Source organism: Lissotriton vulgaris, chromosome 1_1 (genome assembly GCF_964263255.1).
Source record: "Lissotriton vulgaris chromosome 1_1, aLisVul1.2, whole genome shotgun sequence".
NCBI classification, from domain to species: Eukaryota; Metazoa; Chordata; class Amphibia; order Caudata; family Salamandridae; genus Lissotriton; species Lissotriton vulgaris.
The window spans coordinates 1,834,472,326-1,834,490,006 of NC_141685.1; the positions used below are offsets into that span (position 1 = coordinate 1,834,472,326).

The following is a 17,681-nucleotide window of genomic DNA, read 5'->3' on the forward strand; positions in this document are numbered from 1 at the left end:
TGCCTGCATCAGGAAAGGGGGCAAAATGCAACGTGGTTGCTCCTCAATTTCGCATTGAAAAATGGGCCTTTTTTGGCATAGTGCCTACCTGTCATTTTTTAACCCTAGCTCTGCCGGCACCTAGGGAAACCTAGCAAACCTATACATTTTTAAAAACTAGACACCCAGGAAAATTCAGGATGGGGTGAATCGACTGCCTCCCACCAGGTTCTGTTACCCAGAATCACTTGCAAATCTAAGAAATTGACCCAAAAAATGCATTTTCCCCACATTTCTGTGGTGGAAAGTTCTGGAATCTGTGTGGATCAAGACATTTCCACCCATTACGCGTTCCCCAAAGTCTTATGAGAAAAATGGTACCTAACTTGCCTGGGTCTGCCTAGTGCCTGCGACAAGAAACGGGGCAAAACGCAAAGTGGTCGCTACCTCAATTTCGCAGTGAAAACTGGCCCTTCATTGGCAAAGTGCCTACCTATAGTTTTTGAACGCTAGCTATGCTGGAACCTAGGGAAACCTAGCAAACCTATAAATTCTTGAAAACTAGACACCCAGGGGAATTCAGGATGGGGTGACTCGACTGCCTCCCACCAGGTTCTGTTACCCAGAATCCCTTGCAAACCTAAAAAATTGGAGAAAATAATGCATTTTCCTCACATTTCTGTGGTGGAAAGTTCTGGAATCTGCGTGGATGAACAAATTTCCACTCACCCTTCGTTCCCCAAAGACTTCTGAGAAAAATGGTTCCTGACTGGCATTGGTATGCCTAGTGCATGCATCAGGGAACGGCGCAAAACACAACATGGTGGCACCTCAATTTTGCTGTGAAAAATTGGCTTTTTTTGGCAAAGTGCCTACTTGTTGTTTTTTAACCCTAGCTCTGCCGGCACCTAGGGAAACCTAGCAAACCTATACATTTTTGATAACTAGACACCCGGAGGAATTCAGGATGGGGTGACTCGACTGCCTCCCACCAGCTTCTGTTACACAGAATCACTTGCAAAGCTAAAAAATTTACCAAAAAAATGCATTTTCCTCACATTTCTGTGGTGGAAAGTTCTGGAATCTGTGTGGATCAACAAATTTCCATGCACCCCACGTTCCCGTAAGCCTTATGAGAAAAATGGTACCTCACTTGCCTGGGTCTGCCTAGTGCCGGCGACAGGAAACGGGGCAAAATGCAATGTGGTTTCACCTCAATTTCAGTACCTCACGGTACCTCACTTGTGTGGGTTAGCGTTGTGCCTGTGACAGGAAACGGGGCAAAATGCAACATGGTCATACCTCAATTTCACAGTTAAAAATTGACCTTTTTTGGCAAAGTGCCTACCTGTAGTTTTGCACCCTAGCTCTGCCGGCACCTAGGGAAACCTAGCAATCCTATACATTTTTGAAAGGTAGACACCCTGGGAAATCCATGATGGGGTGACTTGACTGCTTCCCACCAGATTCTGTTACCCAGAATTCCTTGCAAACCTAAAAAAGTGTACAAAAAACCCATTTTCCCCACATTTCTGTGGTGGAAAGTTCTGGAATCCGCGTGGATCCACAAATTTCCTTCCATCCTGCGTTCCCCAAAGTTTTCGGAGAAAAAAGGTGCCCCACTTGTGTGGATCGGCCTAGTACCTACCACATGAAATGATGCAAAACGCAACATGGTCACACCTCAATTTCGCAGGGACAAATGACCATGTTTTGGCAAAGTTACTAGCTGTAGTTTTTTAACCCTAGCTCTGCCGGCACCTAGACAAACCTAGCAAACCTATACATTTATGAAAACTAGACACCCAGGGGAATTTAGCAAGGGGTGACTTGACTGCCTCCCACCAGGGTCTGGTACCTAGAATCCCTTGCAAAGCTAAAAAATTGACAAACAAATGCATTTTCCTCACATTTCTGTGGTGGAAATTTCTGGAATCTGCGTGGATCAATGAATTTCCACCCACCCCGCGTTCCCCAATGTCGTCTGAGAAAAATGGTACCTCACTTGCGTGGGTCTGCCTAGTGCCTGCATCAGTAAACGGCATAAAATGCAACATGGTCGCACCTCAATTTTGCAGTGAAAAATTAGCCTTTTTTGGCAAAATGCCTACCTGTCATTTTTGAACCCTAGCTCTGCCGGCACCTAGAGAAACTTAGCAAACCTATACATTTTTGAAAACTAGACAGGCAGGGGAATTCAGTATGGGGTGACTCGACTGCCTCCCACCAGGTTCTGTTACCCAGAATCCCTTGCATATCTGAAAAACTGACAAAAAATGCATTTTCCTCATATTTCTGTGGTAGAAAGTTCTGGAATCTGCGTGAATCAACAAGTTTCCTCCCACCCCGCATTCCTCAAAGTCTTCTGAGAAAAGGGCCACCTCACTTGCATGGTTCTGCTTAGTGCCTGCATCAGGAAAGGGGGCAAAATGCAACGTGGTTGCTCCTCAATTTCGCATTGAAAAATGGGCCTTTTTTGGCATAGTGCCTACCTGTCATTTTTTAACCCTAGCTCTGCCGGCACCTAGGGAAACCTAGCAAACCTATACATTTTTAAAAACTAGACACCCAGGAAAATTCAGGATGGGGTGAATCGACTGCCTCCCACCAGGTTCTGTTACCCAGAATCACTTGCAAATCTAAGAAATTGACCCAAAAAATGCATTTTCCCCACATTTCTGTGGTGGAAAGTTCTGGAATCTGTGTGGATCAAGACATTTCCACCCATTACGCGTTCCCCAAAGTCTTATGAGAAAAATGGTACCTAACTTGCCTGGGTCTGCCTAGTGCCTGCGACAAGAAACGGGGCAAAACGCAAAGTGGTCGCTACCTCAATTTCGCAGTGAAAACTGGCCCTTCATTGGCAAAGTGCCTACCTATAGTTTTTGAACGCTAGCTATGCTGGAACCTAGGGAAACCTAGCAAACCTATAAATTCTTGAAAACTAGACACCCAGGGGAATTCAGGATGGGGTGACTCGACTGCCTCCCACCAGGTTCTGTTACCCAGAATCCCTTGCAAACCTAAAAAATTGGAGAAAATAATGCATTTTCCTCACATTTCTGTGGTGGAAAGTTCTGGAATCTGCGTGGATGAACAAATTTCCACTCACCCTTCGTTCCCCAAAGACTTCTGAGAAAAATGGTTCCTGACTGGCATTGGTATGCCTAGTGCATGCATCAGGGAACGGCGCAAAACACAACATGGTGGCACCTCAATTTTGCTGTGAAAAATTGGCTTTTTTTGGCAAAGTGCCTACTTGTTGTTTTTTAACCCTAGCTCTGCCGGCACCTAGGGAAACCTAGCAAACCTATACATTTTTGATAACTAGACACCCGGAGGAATTCAGGATGGGGTGACTCGACTGCCTCCCACCAGCTTCTGTTACACAGAATCACTTGCAAAGCTAAAAAATTTACCAAAAAAATGCATTTTCCTCACATTTCTGTGGTGGAAAGTTCTGGAATCTGTGTGGATCAACAAATTTCCATGCACCCCACGTTCCCGTAAGCCTTATGAGAAAAATGGTACCTCACTTGCCTGGGTCTGCCTAGTGCCGGCGACAGGAAACGGGGCAAAATGCAATGTGGTTTCACCTCAATTTCAGTACCTCACGGTACCTCACTTGTGTGGGTTAGCGTTGTGCCTGTGACAGGAAACGGGGCAAAATGCAACATGGTCATACCTCCATTTCACAGTTAAAAATTGACCTTTTTGGGCAAAGTGCCTACCTGTAGTTTTGCACCCTAGCTCTGCCGGCACCTAGGGAAACCTAGCAATCCTATACATTTTTGAAAGGTAGACACCCTGGGAAATCCATGATGGGGTGACTTGACTGCTTCCCACCAGATTCTGTTACCCAGAATTCCTTGCAAACCTAAAAAAGTGTACAAAAAACCCATTTTCCCCACATTTCTGTGGTGGAAAGTTCTGGAATCCGCGTGGATCCACAAATTTCCTTCCATCCTGCGTTCCCCAAAGTTTTCGGAGAAAAAAGGTGCCCCACTTGTGTGGATCGGCCTAGTACCTACCACATGAAATGATGCAAAACGCAACATGGTCACACCTCAATTTCGCAGGGACAAATGACCATGTTTTGGCAAAGTTACTAGCTGTAGTTTTTGAACCCTAGCTCTGCCGGCACCTAGGGAAACTTAGCAAACCTATACATTTCTGAAAACTAGACACCCAGGGGAATTCAGCATGGGGTGACTTGACTGCCTCCCATCAGGGTCTGTTACCTAGAATCCCTTGCAAAGCTAAAACATTGACAAACAAATGCATTTTCCTCACATTTCTGTGGTGGAAAGTTCTGGAATCTGCGTGGATCAATGAATTTCCACCCACCCGGCGTTCCCCAATGTCTTCTGAGAAAAATTGTACCTCACTTGCGTGGGTCTGCCTAGTGCCTGCATCAGTAAACGGCACAAAATGCAACATGGTCGCACCTCAATTTTGCAGTGAAAAATTAGCCTTTTTTGGCAAAATGCCTACCTGTCATTTTTTAACCCTAGCTCTGCCGGCACCTAGGGAAACCTAGCAAACCTATACATTTTTGAAAACTAGACAGGCAGGGGAATTCAGCATGGGGTGACTCGACTGCCTCCCACCAGGTTCTGTTACCCAGAATCCCTTGCATATCTAAAAAACTGACAAAAAATGCATTTTCCTCATATTTCTGTGGTAGAAAGTTCTGGAATCTGCGTGGATCAACAAGTTTCCTCCCACCCCGCATTCCTCAAAGTCTTCTGAGAAAAAGGACACCTAATTTCCGTGGTTCTGCTTAGTGCCTGCATCAGAAAAGGGAGCAAAACGCAACGTGGTTGCTCCTCAATTTCACATTGAAATATGGGCCTTTTTTGGCATAGTGCCTACTTTTCCATTTTTAACCCTAGCTCTGCCGGCACCTAGGGAAACTTAGCAAACCTATACATTTTTAAAAACTAGACACCCAGGAAAATTCAGGATGGGGTGACTCGACTGCCTCCCACCAGGTTCTGTTACCCAGAATCACTTGCAAATCGAAGAAATTGACCCAAAAAATGCATTTTCCCCACATTTCTGTGGTGGAAAGTTCTGGAATCTGTGTGGATCAACACATTTCCACCCACTACCTATTCCCCAAAGTCTTATGAGAAAAATGGTATCTCACTTGCCTGGGTCTGCCTAGTGCCTGGGACAAGAAACGGGGCAAAACGCAAAGTGGTCGCTACCTCAATTTCGCAGTGAAAACTGGCCCTTCTTTGGCAAAGTGCCTACCTATAGTTTTTGAACGCTAGCTGTGAGAAGTTGGCCCGATATGCAACGTTCGCTATTCTAGCGACCGCTATGTATCGTTCCAACGACCCTTATGGTGTTTGGTTGTAAGTCAACCTATAGACCAGCTATCCTAGTAGCGTGGATACGAGCAGTCTAAGGCTAAAGACTCGAGAGGGCGCGTTAAGCCAGCTGTTTACCACACATGTACCCCTTGAACACCCCGTGAAAGGACACCACACAAGTGTTATGAAAATAAACAGTATATTTATTAAGAATCACAACAGCCCTGTACTCTTTATGAGGACAGGGTACTTAGCACAAACCAAATCTCTTTAGCAAATACTTTAAGTGCACAATTAAAACAAGTGTCCGAGGACACGGAAAGGTTAAGGCAAGTCGGAAGCGAGGGACTCGGGACCCTAGAGTAAGGAGGCTATGCAGGCACTGAAATGCCGAGTTACCTAGCCACGAGGGCTGCGGCTGCACAAGTCTTACAGGCGTCGGGGTCTTCGCTGACGAGCCAGGAGCCGGAAGAAAAAGGAGTTGCTGGCCGGCGACCAGTGATGAATAGTTCGTAGAGATCCAAGCCTGGATCGGAGATTGATGAAACCTGAAAGCAGAGGGGACCAAGTTCGTACTACTAGCCAGTAGTCAGAGGGTACCAGGAAGGCACCAGTTGGCCGTCACCTCGACCAGGTGAGTGGGCGACGCTAGGCTCTGCAGTCTCACGGACCAGGAGGCGTTGTCGGCGACCACGGTGGAGGTGCGAGCTGTCCCACGACGGATGACGCTGTCGGCGTCTTGAGTGGACCAGGAGGGTCCGGGGTGCTTCTCGAAAAGATGGAAGCAAGGGCCAGTCTGGAGCAACCAGACCGGCAGTGATGATTCTCGGATGTCGTCACAGAAGGACACAAGCCAGCGGCTAGTGACCAGACAACGTGCTGAGCAGCGAGCAGAAGGGCCCCACGCAGATCGTGGAGATGCTGGGGGACTGCACTTCGGAGCTGGAGCGGCTCAGGGTCGGGGCTTCTCGGACCCCAGAGCACTCACCAGAGAGTTACCTCGATGGTCGTGCTGGTTTTTAAGAGCGTGCAGGTTCTGATGATGGCCGGTCCCTCGAGGTCTCGTCGCACCCACAGATCACAGCTGAGCTGATGACGGGGGTAGAGGTCAGAGGTGCCAGGGAAGCCGGTTCTCGTCGAGCTGGGCCGTCGGATTCCTTGAGGAAGGACTTACAGCAAACCGCAGAGTTCTTAGATGGTGCCCGCTGATGCAGGGTGACTACTCCTTAGCCACAAGGGAGAAATCTTGAGAAGAGTCTTGAAGTCCTTTCGTAGAAAGTATTCTTGATTCAAAGATGATCTAATTTGGAAGGGTCCCCGCTCCGGCCTTTATCCTAAAGAAAGGGGTGGGTACATGACTAGGTCCTGCCCTAAGGGTGGGACCAGGAAGGGGGGTAGTTACACCCCTCTCCCCTGCCGGACTTTCCCCAGGCCAGGGCTGTCGCCCCTGGAACTGGTTCTAACCGGCAGATGCGTAGTGAGCACCGGGGTGCCACTCCGCAGTCACCTTCTCGCAAAAGCCCTACCTACCCAGAATACACAAACCCTGTCTGGGACGGTGCGAACACCGCCCTCGACAGGAAACCCTTTGTCCAAGCTCTCCTCGCTGGAAGGACTCCCAGCAGCAGGAGGTCAGACTCGTGTCTGTGGTGGCAGCACCCATTTTGTGGAGCTGAGGCTTTAGTTAACTTTAACCGGGGTTCACAGTTACGTACATGTCGTGTCCCTCTAGAAGGGTGGAATGCTAACCTCATCGCCAGAGTTGGTGAGAGGGCAGCATCCCGATTCGTATGACACCTTACTCGACATGTCTTGATAACGCGACACCGAAGTTACCGATGTGGCACGCGTTATCATGGAACAGCCATTGGGTCTTTTCTCCGCAAGCTGCAACCGGCTCGACTCGGGCCAGAACACAGTTCACGCGAGCCCATGCACTCTGCCTTCAGGATTGTCAAGGCCTGCCATAGGAGTGACTGATAGGGACTCGGGTGTCCATTGTATGGTTAGATATAGAGCTACTATATCTAAAGCAAAGGGTGATTACACGACTTCGCCCCAGCTGTCATGCAGCCAGTTGTGTCAAATTTAGGAGGCCAGCCAGGGGTGGCATAATACATGCTGCAGCCCCTGACGGCCCTGGGTACACCTACGCCCTGAGTTACAGGGTCTGATAAGGTGGCCCAGTACCAATTGGAAATGCACCTAGGGTACATGGAATCCATTTTAAAGAGAGAGCAGTAGGCCTGGGGTCCTGATTGGCAGGGTCCCAGGTCGACTATGTCCAAAACCAGCTAAAACACAGGGCAAAAAGTTGGGGGCAACCATAGTCAGGATGTACCTTCCTACACAACCCCCCCCCAAACGAAAGGAGATAAGGCTATCCTTGTCCAGGTAAGCCTCTATTACCTAAGTGGCCATATAAGGAAGGACCAGCTCTGGCTTGGTTTCCCCCTGTGTCATGGTCCACTAGGCAACCCCTCACCCTAAGGGTATCTGAGGGTCTCCACCGTAGGGAATCTCTGTCTCTGGTGTGTCTTGGGAAAGAAGAAGGCTGATGCTGGGATGGAGTACTGAAGTGAGGCTCCTCTACCTTTGGGCTCAACTTCCTCCAATCACCATTCATCATGTGCGCCTTCCTTTCTTTAGCTGAGATGCACTGAGCTCTCAGGGTCAGCCTCTGGCTACCTAAAGCGGGAGGCTGAGTCCCTCTGTTTGGCTTACTGGAGGGACAGGTCAGGTCTGGGGTTTTGAGGCCCCATGTTTGGCTGTGCCCAACAGTGTCCAGCTGTGGGAGGTCCCTAACTACTTTTAAGGGGGATCCCTCAGGAGTCTGTTTTATTTTCACTTGGCTAGGTTTACCAGCTTCAGTGATCCTAATCTTCTGATTAAGGGGTTCTTTTGGACAGGGGGCCCTTTTGGGTCCACCACTGGCCTCCCTGATCTCTTCAGCCCTGGGCTGACTGAGGCAGGGTAGAGAGGTGCAGGTTACCTGCTCCAGACTGGGTCCCACCTGGGAAGGGTCCACTCCACTGCCATCAGGGGCTCTGCCAGGCTAGGCCTGACTACCTCTGGGGCAGTTCCTTCAACAGGGGTAGAGTCAGTTCCCTGAGGAGGCTGGCTCTCACCTAGTGTCTGGGAGGGGGAAGACTCTTCTTCCTCCTCAGTGCTCTCTGTTTGAGTGGAGTGATCCATTGTTTCAGGCTTCACAACCTCACTATCTGTCTGAGTAGAGGCTGAGACCATTTCAACCTTGCCAACCTTTTCAGGAGGGCACTCAGTCTGTGTTTGGGCTGTGACTGTCACAGCCCTCCTATCCTGTTCTGGAAAGTCTGTCTGAGCCTGGGCAGTGGCTACCACTGCCCTTCCAACCTTTTCAGGGAGGAATGGTGCTTGGACTGGGGCTGTAGCTATTACTGCCCCACTACCCTGTCTGGATAGGCCTATCATTCTGGAGTGAGTTTCTTGCTCCACCTCAGCCCATGCTGAGAGTTCCAGGTCATTCCCCAGTAAGCAATCTACAGGTAGGTTATCTGTCACTGCCACTCTCATGGGCCCTGTGACATTACCCCAGCTGAGCTTGACTACTGCCATGGGATGCCTTCTCTTCACTCCATGAATGTCTGTCACCTGATAAGTAAAACCAGGGGTCAGTTGAGCAGAGGGGACCAGATGGTCACTCACCATGGTGAGGCTGGCCCCTGTGTCTCTGAATGCCTCAACTTCCTGACCATTCACTAAAACTTCTTGTCTATACTTTCCCAAAATGTGGGGTCCAGTAGTGAAGTTGGCAAACCCCATGCCAGTCTCACAGACAAGAGTGTGGTCAGGGAACCTGGCTAGGCCATCGTCCTCCTGATTGCCCAAAGTAATGCCCACCACATTCTTGGGGGCACTCCCACCACCTGGGGGATTACCACTAGTGGTAACAGGAGGTTTAGGAGTATTACCTGGGGTTATATTTCCCTTATTACCATTTTTAGGGCAACTGGCATCACTTTTGTAATGACCCACCTGTTTACAGGTATGGCAATAGGGTTTCTTCTGTTCTGAAGGAGTGTTCTGGGACCCACCACCCTTGTTGGAGTTTTGGGGCCCTTGGGAAGTCTTCTCTGTGGATTTATCCCCACCCTTCTCTTGAGGCTTGGTCGATTCCTTTTTCTGGTCACCACCCTGGTTTTTAGGCCTAACCCTGGTTCTGACCCATTTGTCTGCCCTCTTACCCAATTCCTGTGGAGAGGTCAGATCAGAGTCTACCAGGTGCTGGTGTAATAACTGGTTCTGACAATTATTTAAGATTTGCTCCCTTATAATTAGATTATACAATCCTTTAAAATCAGTAACCTTACTACCCAGTAGCCAGCCTTCAAAAGCCTTAGTGGCACAATCAACAAAGTCAGACCAATCTTGAGCCTGCGTTTTCTGGGTATCCCTGAACAGCACCCTGTACTGCTCAGTGGTTAGGCCGAACCCTTCAACAAGTGTATTTTTCAAGATTTGGTAATCGTTAGCATCCTCCACCCTTGTGGTGAGGAGCTTGTCTCTTCCTTTTCCTTCAAAGGAGAGCCACAAGATAGCTGCCCACTGACTCTGGGGAACACCCTGCACAGTGCAGGCCCTCTCCAAAGCAGTAATCCATTTGTGGATGTCGTCCCCTTGTTTAAAGGGGGGCACTATCTTACCAAGGTGTTTCGTATCGAAACTCTTTTCCCTATTACTAGGTACATTGCTGCCACCAGTGGGGACTGCCCCACTTAACTGTTGCTCTCTAGCAAAGGCAAGCCTTTCTTTGGCCAGGGCAAGTTCTTCCCTTTCGATCCTCAGATTAGCTGCCCTTTCCTTAGCTTCGTACACTCTCCTCTGAGGGGACGTCATCCCTCTCTGAGAAGAGTTGTGAGAGCCATTGGTTCGAAGGGATCCGCCAGAGTCTCTTGACAGAGATCGGGCTCGTCCATTCCCAATGTTAAGCTGACCTGATAGTGGCCCCAGGGGTCCCCCAGTACCGCTATCATGTTTGCTTAAGTTGGACCTGCTTAGTCTGACGACTTCTACCTGTCCCTTATCTGCCTCATCCCCAGAGAGATCCTCATCCTCATCCTCCTCCACATCCTCGTTCTCAGTTGCGAGGTGAATGAGGTCAGGATCGTCTCGGGTTCCCTCGAGGGGAGGCATGTCTCCTTCTGGATTAGAAGAGCTACGAAGTTTCTCAGCTCTCCTGGCATCATAAGTCTCCAAGAGACCAATCAGAAAGGACGTTGTGGGGTTAGACCCCTGCTGAATCTTCCGGGAGTGACACAGTCGTCTTAACTCCTTGAAGCTCAGCACAGTATATCCTGAAGGGATGACCTGTGGAGGGTCAACTGACACAAGGGGAGACTCAGAGTTTCCTCCTTGGCCCGACATACTGTTTCTAGTGTGGTGTAAGTGATGCACCTACCTACACTATGTGTTTTCCTACTGATCCCTTGCTAAGAGTTGTAGCCAAGGTGTGCTAAGCCTTGAGGAGCTACAACAGCTGGTTCAGTAGAACTCAGAGTATTCTAAGCTTTAGTTATATGTACTAACAGTACTTGCGCGATCTTTCAACAAGATATTCTTAGGATACGTGTGGTAAAACAACAGCAAGCTCAAATCCCAACCGCTGCTCACCAATGTGAGAAGTTGGCCCGATATGCAACGTTCGCTATTCTAGCGACCGCTATGTATCGTTCCAACGACCCTTATGGTGTTTGGTTGTAAGTCAACCTATAGACCAGCTATCCTAGTAGCGTGGATACGAGCAGTCTAAGGCTAAAGACTCGAGAGGGCGCGTTAAGCCAGCTGTTTACCACACATGTACCCCTTGAACACCCCGTGAAAGGACACCACACAAGTGTTATGAAAATAAACAGTATATTTATTAAGAATCACAACAGCCCTGTACTCTTTATGAGGACAGGGTACTTAGCACAAACCAAATCTCTTTAGCAAATACTTTAAGTGCACAATTAAAACAAGTGTCCGAGGACACGGAAAGGTTAAGGCAAGTCGGAAGCGAGGGACTCGGGACCCTAGAGTAAGGAGGCTATGCAGGCACTGAAATGCCGAGTTACCTAGCCACGAGGGCTGCGGCTGCACAAGTCTTACAGGCGTCGGGGTCTTCGCTGATGAGCCAGGAGCCGGAAGAAAAAGGAGTTGCTGGCCGGCGACCAGTGATGAATAGTTCGTAGAGATCCAAGCCTGGATCGGCGATTGATGAAACCTGAAAGCAGAGGGGACCAAGTTCGTACTACTAGCCAGTAGTCAGAGGGTACCAGGAAGGCACCAGTTGGCCGTCACCTCGACCAGGTGAGTGGGCGACGCTAGGCTCTGCAGTCTCACGGACCAGGAGGCGTTGTCGGCGACCACGGTGGAGGTGCGAGCTGTCCCACGACGGATGACGCTGTCGGCGTCTTGAGTGGACCAGGAGGGTCCGGGGTGCTTCTCGAAAAGATGGAAGCAAGGGCCAGTCTGGAGCAACCAGACCGGCAGTGATGATTCTCGGATGTCGTCACAGAAGGACACAAGCCAGCGGCTAGTGACCAGACAACGTGCTGAGCAGCGAGCAGAAGGGCCCCACGCAGATCGTGGAGATGCTGGGGGACTGCACTTCGGAGCAGGAGCAGCTCAGAGTCGGGGCTTCTCGGATCCCAGAGCACTCACCAGAGAGTTACCTCGATGGTCGTGCTGGTTTTTAAGAGCGTGCAGGTTCTGATGATGGCCGGTCCCTCGAGGTCTCGTCGCACCCACAGATCACAGCTGAGCTGATGACGGGGGTAGAGGTCAGAGGTGCCAGGGAAGCCGGTTCTCGTCGAGCTGGGCCGTCGGATTCCTTGAGGAAGGACTTACAGCAAACCGCAGAGTTCTTAGATGGTGCCCGCTGATGCAGGGTGACTACTCCTTAGCCACAAGGGAGAAATCTTGAGAAGAGTCTTGAAGTCCTTTCGTAGAAAGTATTCTTGATTCAAAGATGATCTAATTTGGAAGGGTCCCCGCTCCGGCCTTTATCCTAAAGAAAGGGGTGGGTACATGACTAGGTCCTGCCCTAAGGGTGGGACCAGGAAGGGGGGTAGTTACACCCCTCTCCCCTGCCGGACTTTCCCCAGGCCAGGGCTGTCGCCCCTGGAACTGGTTCTAACCGGCAGATGCGTAGTGAGCACCGGGGTGCCACTCCGCAGTCACCTTCTCGCAAAAGCCCTACCTACCCAGAATACACAAACCCTGTCTGGGACGGTGCGAACACCGCCCTCGACAGGAAACCCTTTGTCCAAGCTCTCCTCGCTGGAAGGACTCCCAGCAGCAGGAGGTCAGACTCGTGTCTGTGGTGGCAGCACCCATTTTGTGGAGCTGAGGCTTTAGTTAACTTTAACCGGGGTTCACAGTTACGTACATGTCGTGTCCCTCTAGAAGGGTGGAATGCTAACCTCATCGCCAGAGTTGGTGAGAGGGCAGCATCCCGATTCGTATGACACCTTACTCGACATGTCTTGATAACGCGACACCGAAGTTACCGATGTGGCACGCGTTATCATGGAACAGCCATTGGGTCTTTTCTCCGCAAGCTGCAACCGGCTCGGCTCGGGCCAGAACACAGTTCACGCGAGCCCATGCACTCTGCCTTCAGGATTGTCAAGCCTGCCATAGGAGTGACTGATAGGGACTCGGGTGTCCATTGTATGGTTAGATATAGAGCTACTATATCTAAAGCAAAGGGTGATTACACGACTTCGCCCCAGCTGTCATGCAGCCAGTTGTGTCAAATTTAGGAGGCCAGCCAGGGGTGGCATAATACATGCTGCAGCCCCTGACGGCCCTGGGTACACCTACGCCCTGAGTTACAGGGTCTGATAAGGTGGCCCAGTACCAATTGGAAATGCACCTAGGGTACATGGAATCCATTTTAAAGAGAGAGCAGTAGGCCTGGGGTCCTGATTGGCAGGGTCCCAGGTCGACTATGTCCAAAACCAGCTAAAACACAGGGCAAAAAGTTGGGGGCAACCATAGTCAGGATGTACCTTCCTACACTAGCTATGCTGGAACCTAGGGAAACCTAGCAAACCTATAAATTTTTGAAAACTAGACACCCAGGGGAATTCAGGATGGGGTGACTCGACTGCCTCCCACCAGGTTCTGTTACCCAGAATCCCTTGCAAACCTAAAAAATTTGAGAAAATTAATGCATTTTCCTCACATTTCTGTGGTGGAAAGTTCTGGAATCTGCGTGGATGAACAAATTTCCACTCACCCTTCGTTCCCCAAAGACTTCTGAGAAAAATGGTTCCTGACTTGCATGGGTATGCCTAGTGCATGCATCAGGAAACGACGCAAAACACAACATGGTGGCACCTCAATTTTGCTGTCAAAAATTGGCTTTTTTTGGCAAAGTGCCTACTTGTCGTTTTTTAACCGTAGCTCTGCCGGCACCTAGGGAAACCTAGCAAACCTATACATTTTTGATAACTAGACACCCGGAGGAATTCAGGATGGGGTGACTCGACTGCCTCCCACCAGCTTCTGTTACCCAGAATCACTTGCAAAGCTAAAAAATTGACCAAAAAAATGCATTTTCCTCACATTTCTGTGGTGGAAAGTTCTGGAATCTGTGTGGATCAACAAATTTCTATGCACCCCACGTTCCCGTAAGCCTTAAGAGAAAAATGGTACCTCACTTGCCTGGGTCTGCCTAGTGCCGGCGACAGGAAACGGGGCAAAACGCAATGTGGTTTCACCTCAATTTCGCAGTGAAAACTGGCCCTTTTTTTGCAAAGTGCCTACCTGTAGTTTTTGAACCCTAGCTCTGCCGGCACCTAGGGAAACCTAGCAAACCTATACATTTTTCAAAAGTAGACACCCAGAGAAATTCAGGATGGAGTGACTTGACTGCCTCCCACCAGATTCTGTTACCCAGAATATCTTGCAAACCTAAAAAATTGGGAAAAAAACGCATTTTCCTCACATTTCTGTGGTGGAAAGTTCTGGAATCTTCGTTGATAAAAGAATTTCCAACCACCCTGCGTTCCCCAAAGTCTTATGAGAAAAATGGTACCTCACTTGCCTGGGTCTGCCTAGTGCCTGCGACAGGAAACAGCCCAAAACTCTAGGTGGTCGCACCTCAATTTTGCAGTGAAAACTGGCCCTTTTTTGGCAAAGTGCCTACCTATATTTTTTTAACCCCAGCTCGGTCGGCACCTAGGAAAACCGATAAACCTATACATTTGTGAAATCTAGACACCCAGGGGAATTCAGTATGGGGTGACTCGACTTCCTCCCACCGCGTTCCCCAAAGTCTTATGAGAAAAATGGTATCTAACTTGCCTGGGTCTGCGTAGTGCCTGCAACAGGAAACGGCGCAAAATGCAACATGGTCGCACCTCAATTTCGCAGTGAAAAATGAGCCTTTTTTGGCAAAGTGCCTACCTGTCGTTATTGAACCCTAGCTCTGCCAGCACCTAGGGAAACCTAGCAAACCTCTACATTTTTGAAAACTAGACACCGAGAGGAATTTAGTATGGGGTGACTCGACTGCTTACCTCCAGGTTCTGTTATCCAGAATCCTTTGTAAAGCTGAAAAAGTGTAAATAAAATGCATTTTCCTCACATTTCTGTGGTGGAAAGTTCTGGAATCTATGTGGATCAACAAATTTCTACCCACCCGGCATTCCCCCAGGTCTCCCGATAAAAATGGTACCTCACTTGCGTGGGTAAGCATAGTGGCTGCAACTGGAAAAGGCCCAAATTGTACGGTGGAGACTTAAAAATTACCGAGCCCTGAGTAGGCAAGATGGCGGCGGCTCCCTAGACCGCTGTGAGACGTCCTCTGACCAGTACCTTAATCTATGGGCTAGGAGGTGTTTGGTAGAGAATGGGACCTGCGGAAGAGAGACGCTATACAGAGCAACTTTGAAAAGTTTGATAAACCCTTGGTGAATACTAAGAAAATTACGAAGATATCATTACATGTGGGACAGAGGATATAAATAATGCATGGAACCTACCCGGCAGGATTAGCTGATCCACCATCTTTAACAGGGTGGTCCCGCTCACATCTGCATCTGGTGGCCTCGGTTCTCGGCTTTGCGGTGCTGAGATTCTTTTCGCGGCTCCAAATAAGCAAGGACCTTGCCAGTGTTCAGGACGAAGGTTGCAAAATACAGAAACAATCCACCATCGTGTCGGAGACGGACTCTGCTGGCCTCACTGAACAGATGGCCCCAAAAAATGCAGCAGCAGTCGCAGCCGCTTCCAAAACTCGAGCGGCTAAACAAGCTCTTCGCGACCTCAAACTGGCAGCGAGACGCGCTGGTGGCTCTGTGACAGATGAAGTTATCGGCCCCGATGGTGCACAATTGCAGACATACCAGAAACATCCTAAGGTGGCAAAAACTCCTACCACACTGGGCCCGGGTCCCCTGGTGGTGGATCTACTTCGAAAAACGCCTGCTGTTCCCGCTCCTGCAGTGATTGCTCCCTCCCCCTCCGCTCACCACGCAACAAGCGGGACGCTGATTGCAGCGGCTCCGCAGCTCTCACCAGTGCGGATTCGCCGTCTGTTCCTCCTGCAGCATCAGCCTCGGCCTCTGGAGCGGGTGTCTCAAAAGAAGCTGGCCCAGCCGCGCTGACACAGGGGACTGCATACGCCCGGGTGAATGGGGGATCAACGGACATACCAGGTGTGCCTGGTACAGAAACAATTCCAGCAAGGCCAACAACGCAAGCAGCACCAGCAGATGGGCATGGACCAGCGCAGGGAGATCAGGAACTGATCCAGAAGGAAGGTAGGCCTGCAGTTGAATCGCACCTAGCACAGGCTACTGCTACATCCACCCTCCATAATGTCATATCTTCTTTGAGCCTCAATACCACAGCACTAAGTCCAGGGCAGCCCCAGACGAGTATCTCGCCTCCTGAAACTTTCTCTCCTAGCCTAATTGATGAGGATGCCAACTCTCTGCAGCATCTAAATAACGAGCAGGTTTTAGCGGTCCCTCCGTGCGATCTTAAAGGGGGTACGGGCATAGCTTCGGATACAGACAAGGAACCGTCTGAGTTTTTTACTATCTCTGAGGGGCTTGAGGATCCCAGATCGTCTCAAGACCTGGACACAGACTCAGACTCCTATTCCTACTCTGATCTTCATACTGGCTCTAATATTAGCTCACAGGAAAGCGACCCTGACGCTGCCATACGCGAATCCAGAGATAGGAGGCATACAGTGCTAAGAAAGAAAAGAAGCCATCACGGCGCCGATGCTTTGCTCTGGGACTATTCTCCAGCAACAGCTTCTAGCTCGCAGGATCCCTCCTCTAGAGTCCATACCGAAGGCACACACTCTCTTGAGCAGCAAAATGCCACCTTAACATCTGTTATGGACACGGTGCTTCAAGCGATAGCTTCCCATAGAGAACAGACCTCAAAGGATGGCCGTAGGGCTCAACAAGCATTACACAAAGTTCAAGGCGTAGTGCGTAAACTCTCCAAATCAGTTGCAGCCTCTAATGCAAGATTGATCGATATGGAGGATCGCATAGTAATTAATGAAGCTGAAGCCACTGTTGTTAAAGAGCAAGTAGATGCTCATAATGCAGAACTTAAGGACGTTAGGTGGAAACTGGAGGAAATGGAAAATCGTACGCGATGCAATAACCTCCAAATACTGGGTATTCCGGAAAAAATTGAGGGTGACAATATACGCGTATTTGTGATCCAGCTATTCAAGGATACATTTCCCGAATTGTCCACATGGAACTGGGAGCCAAAAGTCCAACACGTCCACAGAACACCGTTTACATTAAGGGCTTCAATCTCGCAGGGCAAATATCCTAGGGCAATCTTAGTATATTTTGGAAATTTTCTTCTCCGTCAAGCTATCGCTGAGAAAGCAAGACCAGATGCCCATCGATCTAGAGGTGAAATCTCATACTTTGTAAGGCCTGATTTCTGCCACACTACAGTGGAGCGGAGGTGGCGGCTCCGTCAACTGATTAAGCCCTTTCTGGAGAAGAAGACTCAGGTTTATCTGAATAATCCAGCCACGCTTAAAGTTATCTATAAGGGCCAAGCCAAGTTCTTCACCTCGGAAATCAAAGCAAAGGACTTCCTAGACAGTCTGAACTAAAGCCACATCTAATCATTTCTTTATGACATCGGGTCTTATTTTGCAAACTTGGTGGAATTAAATCCAACCGATCGATATACAAGTCTAGGATCTAGAAATCTATTTGATTCTGGGAATAGTTGTAAAAGTATCTTTAATGGTATTACATATACGATATTTCTAGACATTTCCTAACCGGTTCTGGGACTATCTAGCCTCTCAGATTCAGAGGTAGCTGGCGCCTCATCTGTACTGATTGTTTCTGATAG

General features: G+C 49.3%; 1 protein-coding gene across 1 annotated transcript in view; it reads left to right on the forward strand.

Moving 5' to 3' along the window:
- LOC147751298 (uncharacterized) overlaps positions 1 to 17,433 on the forward strand; it is a 37,085-nt gene extending 19,652 nt beyond the window's left edge. The window contains exon 2 of the mRNA XM_086933184.1: positions 15,881 to 17,433. Within this exon, the coding sequence (XP_086789310.1) occupies positions 15,881 to 17,433 (1,553 nt within the window). The remainder of the gene's footprint in view (positions 1 to 15,880) is intronic.
- Positions 17,434 to 17,681: the final 248 nt, after the last annotated feature.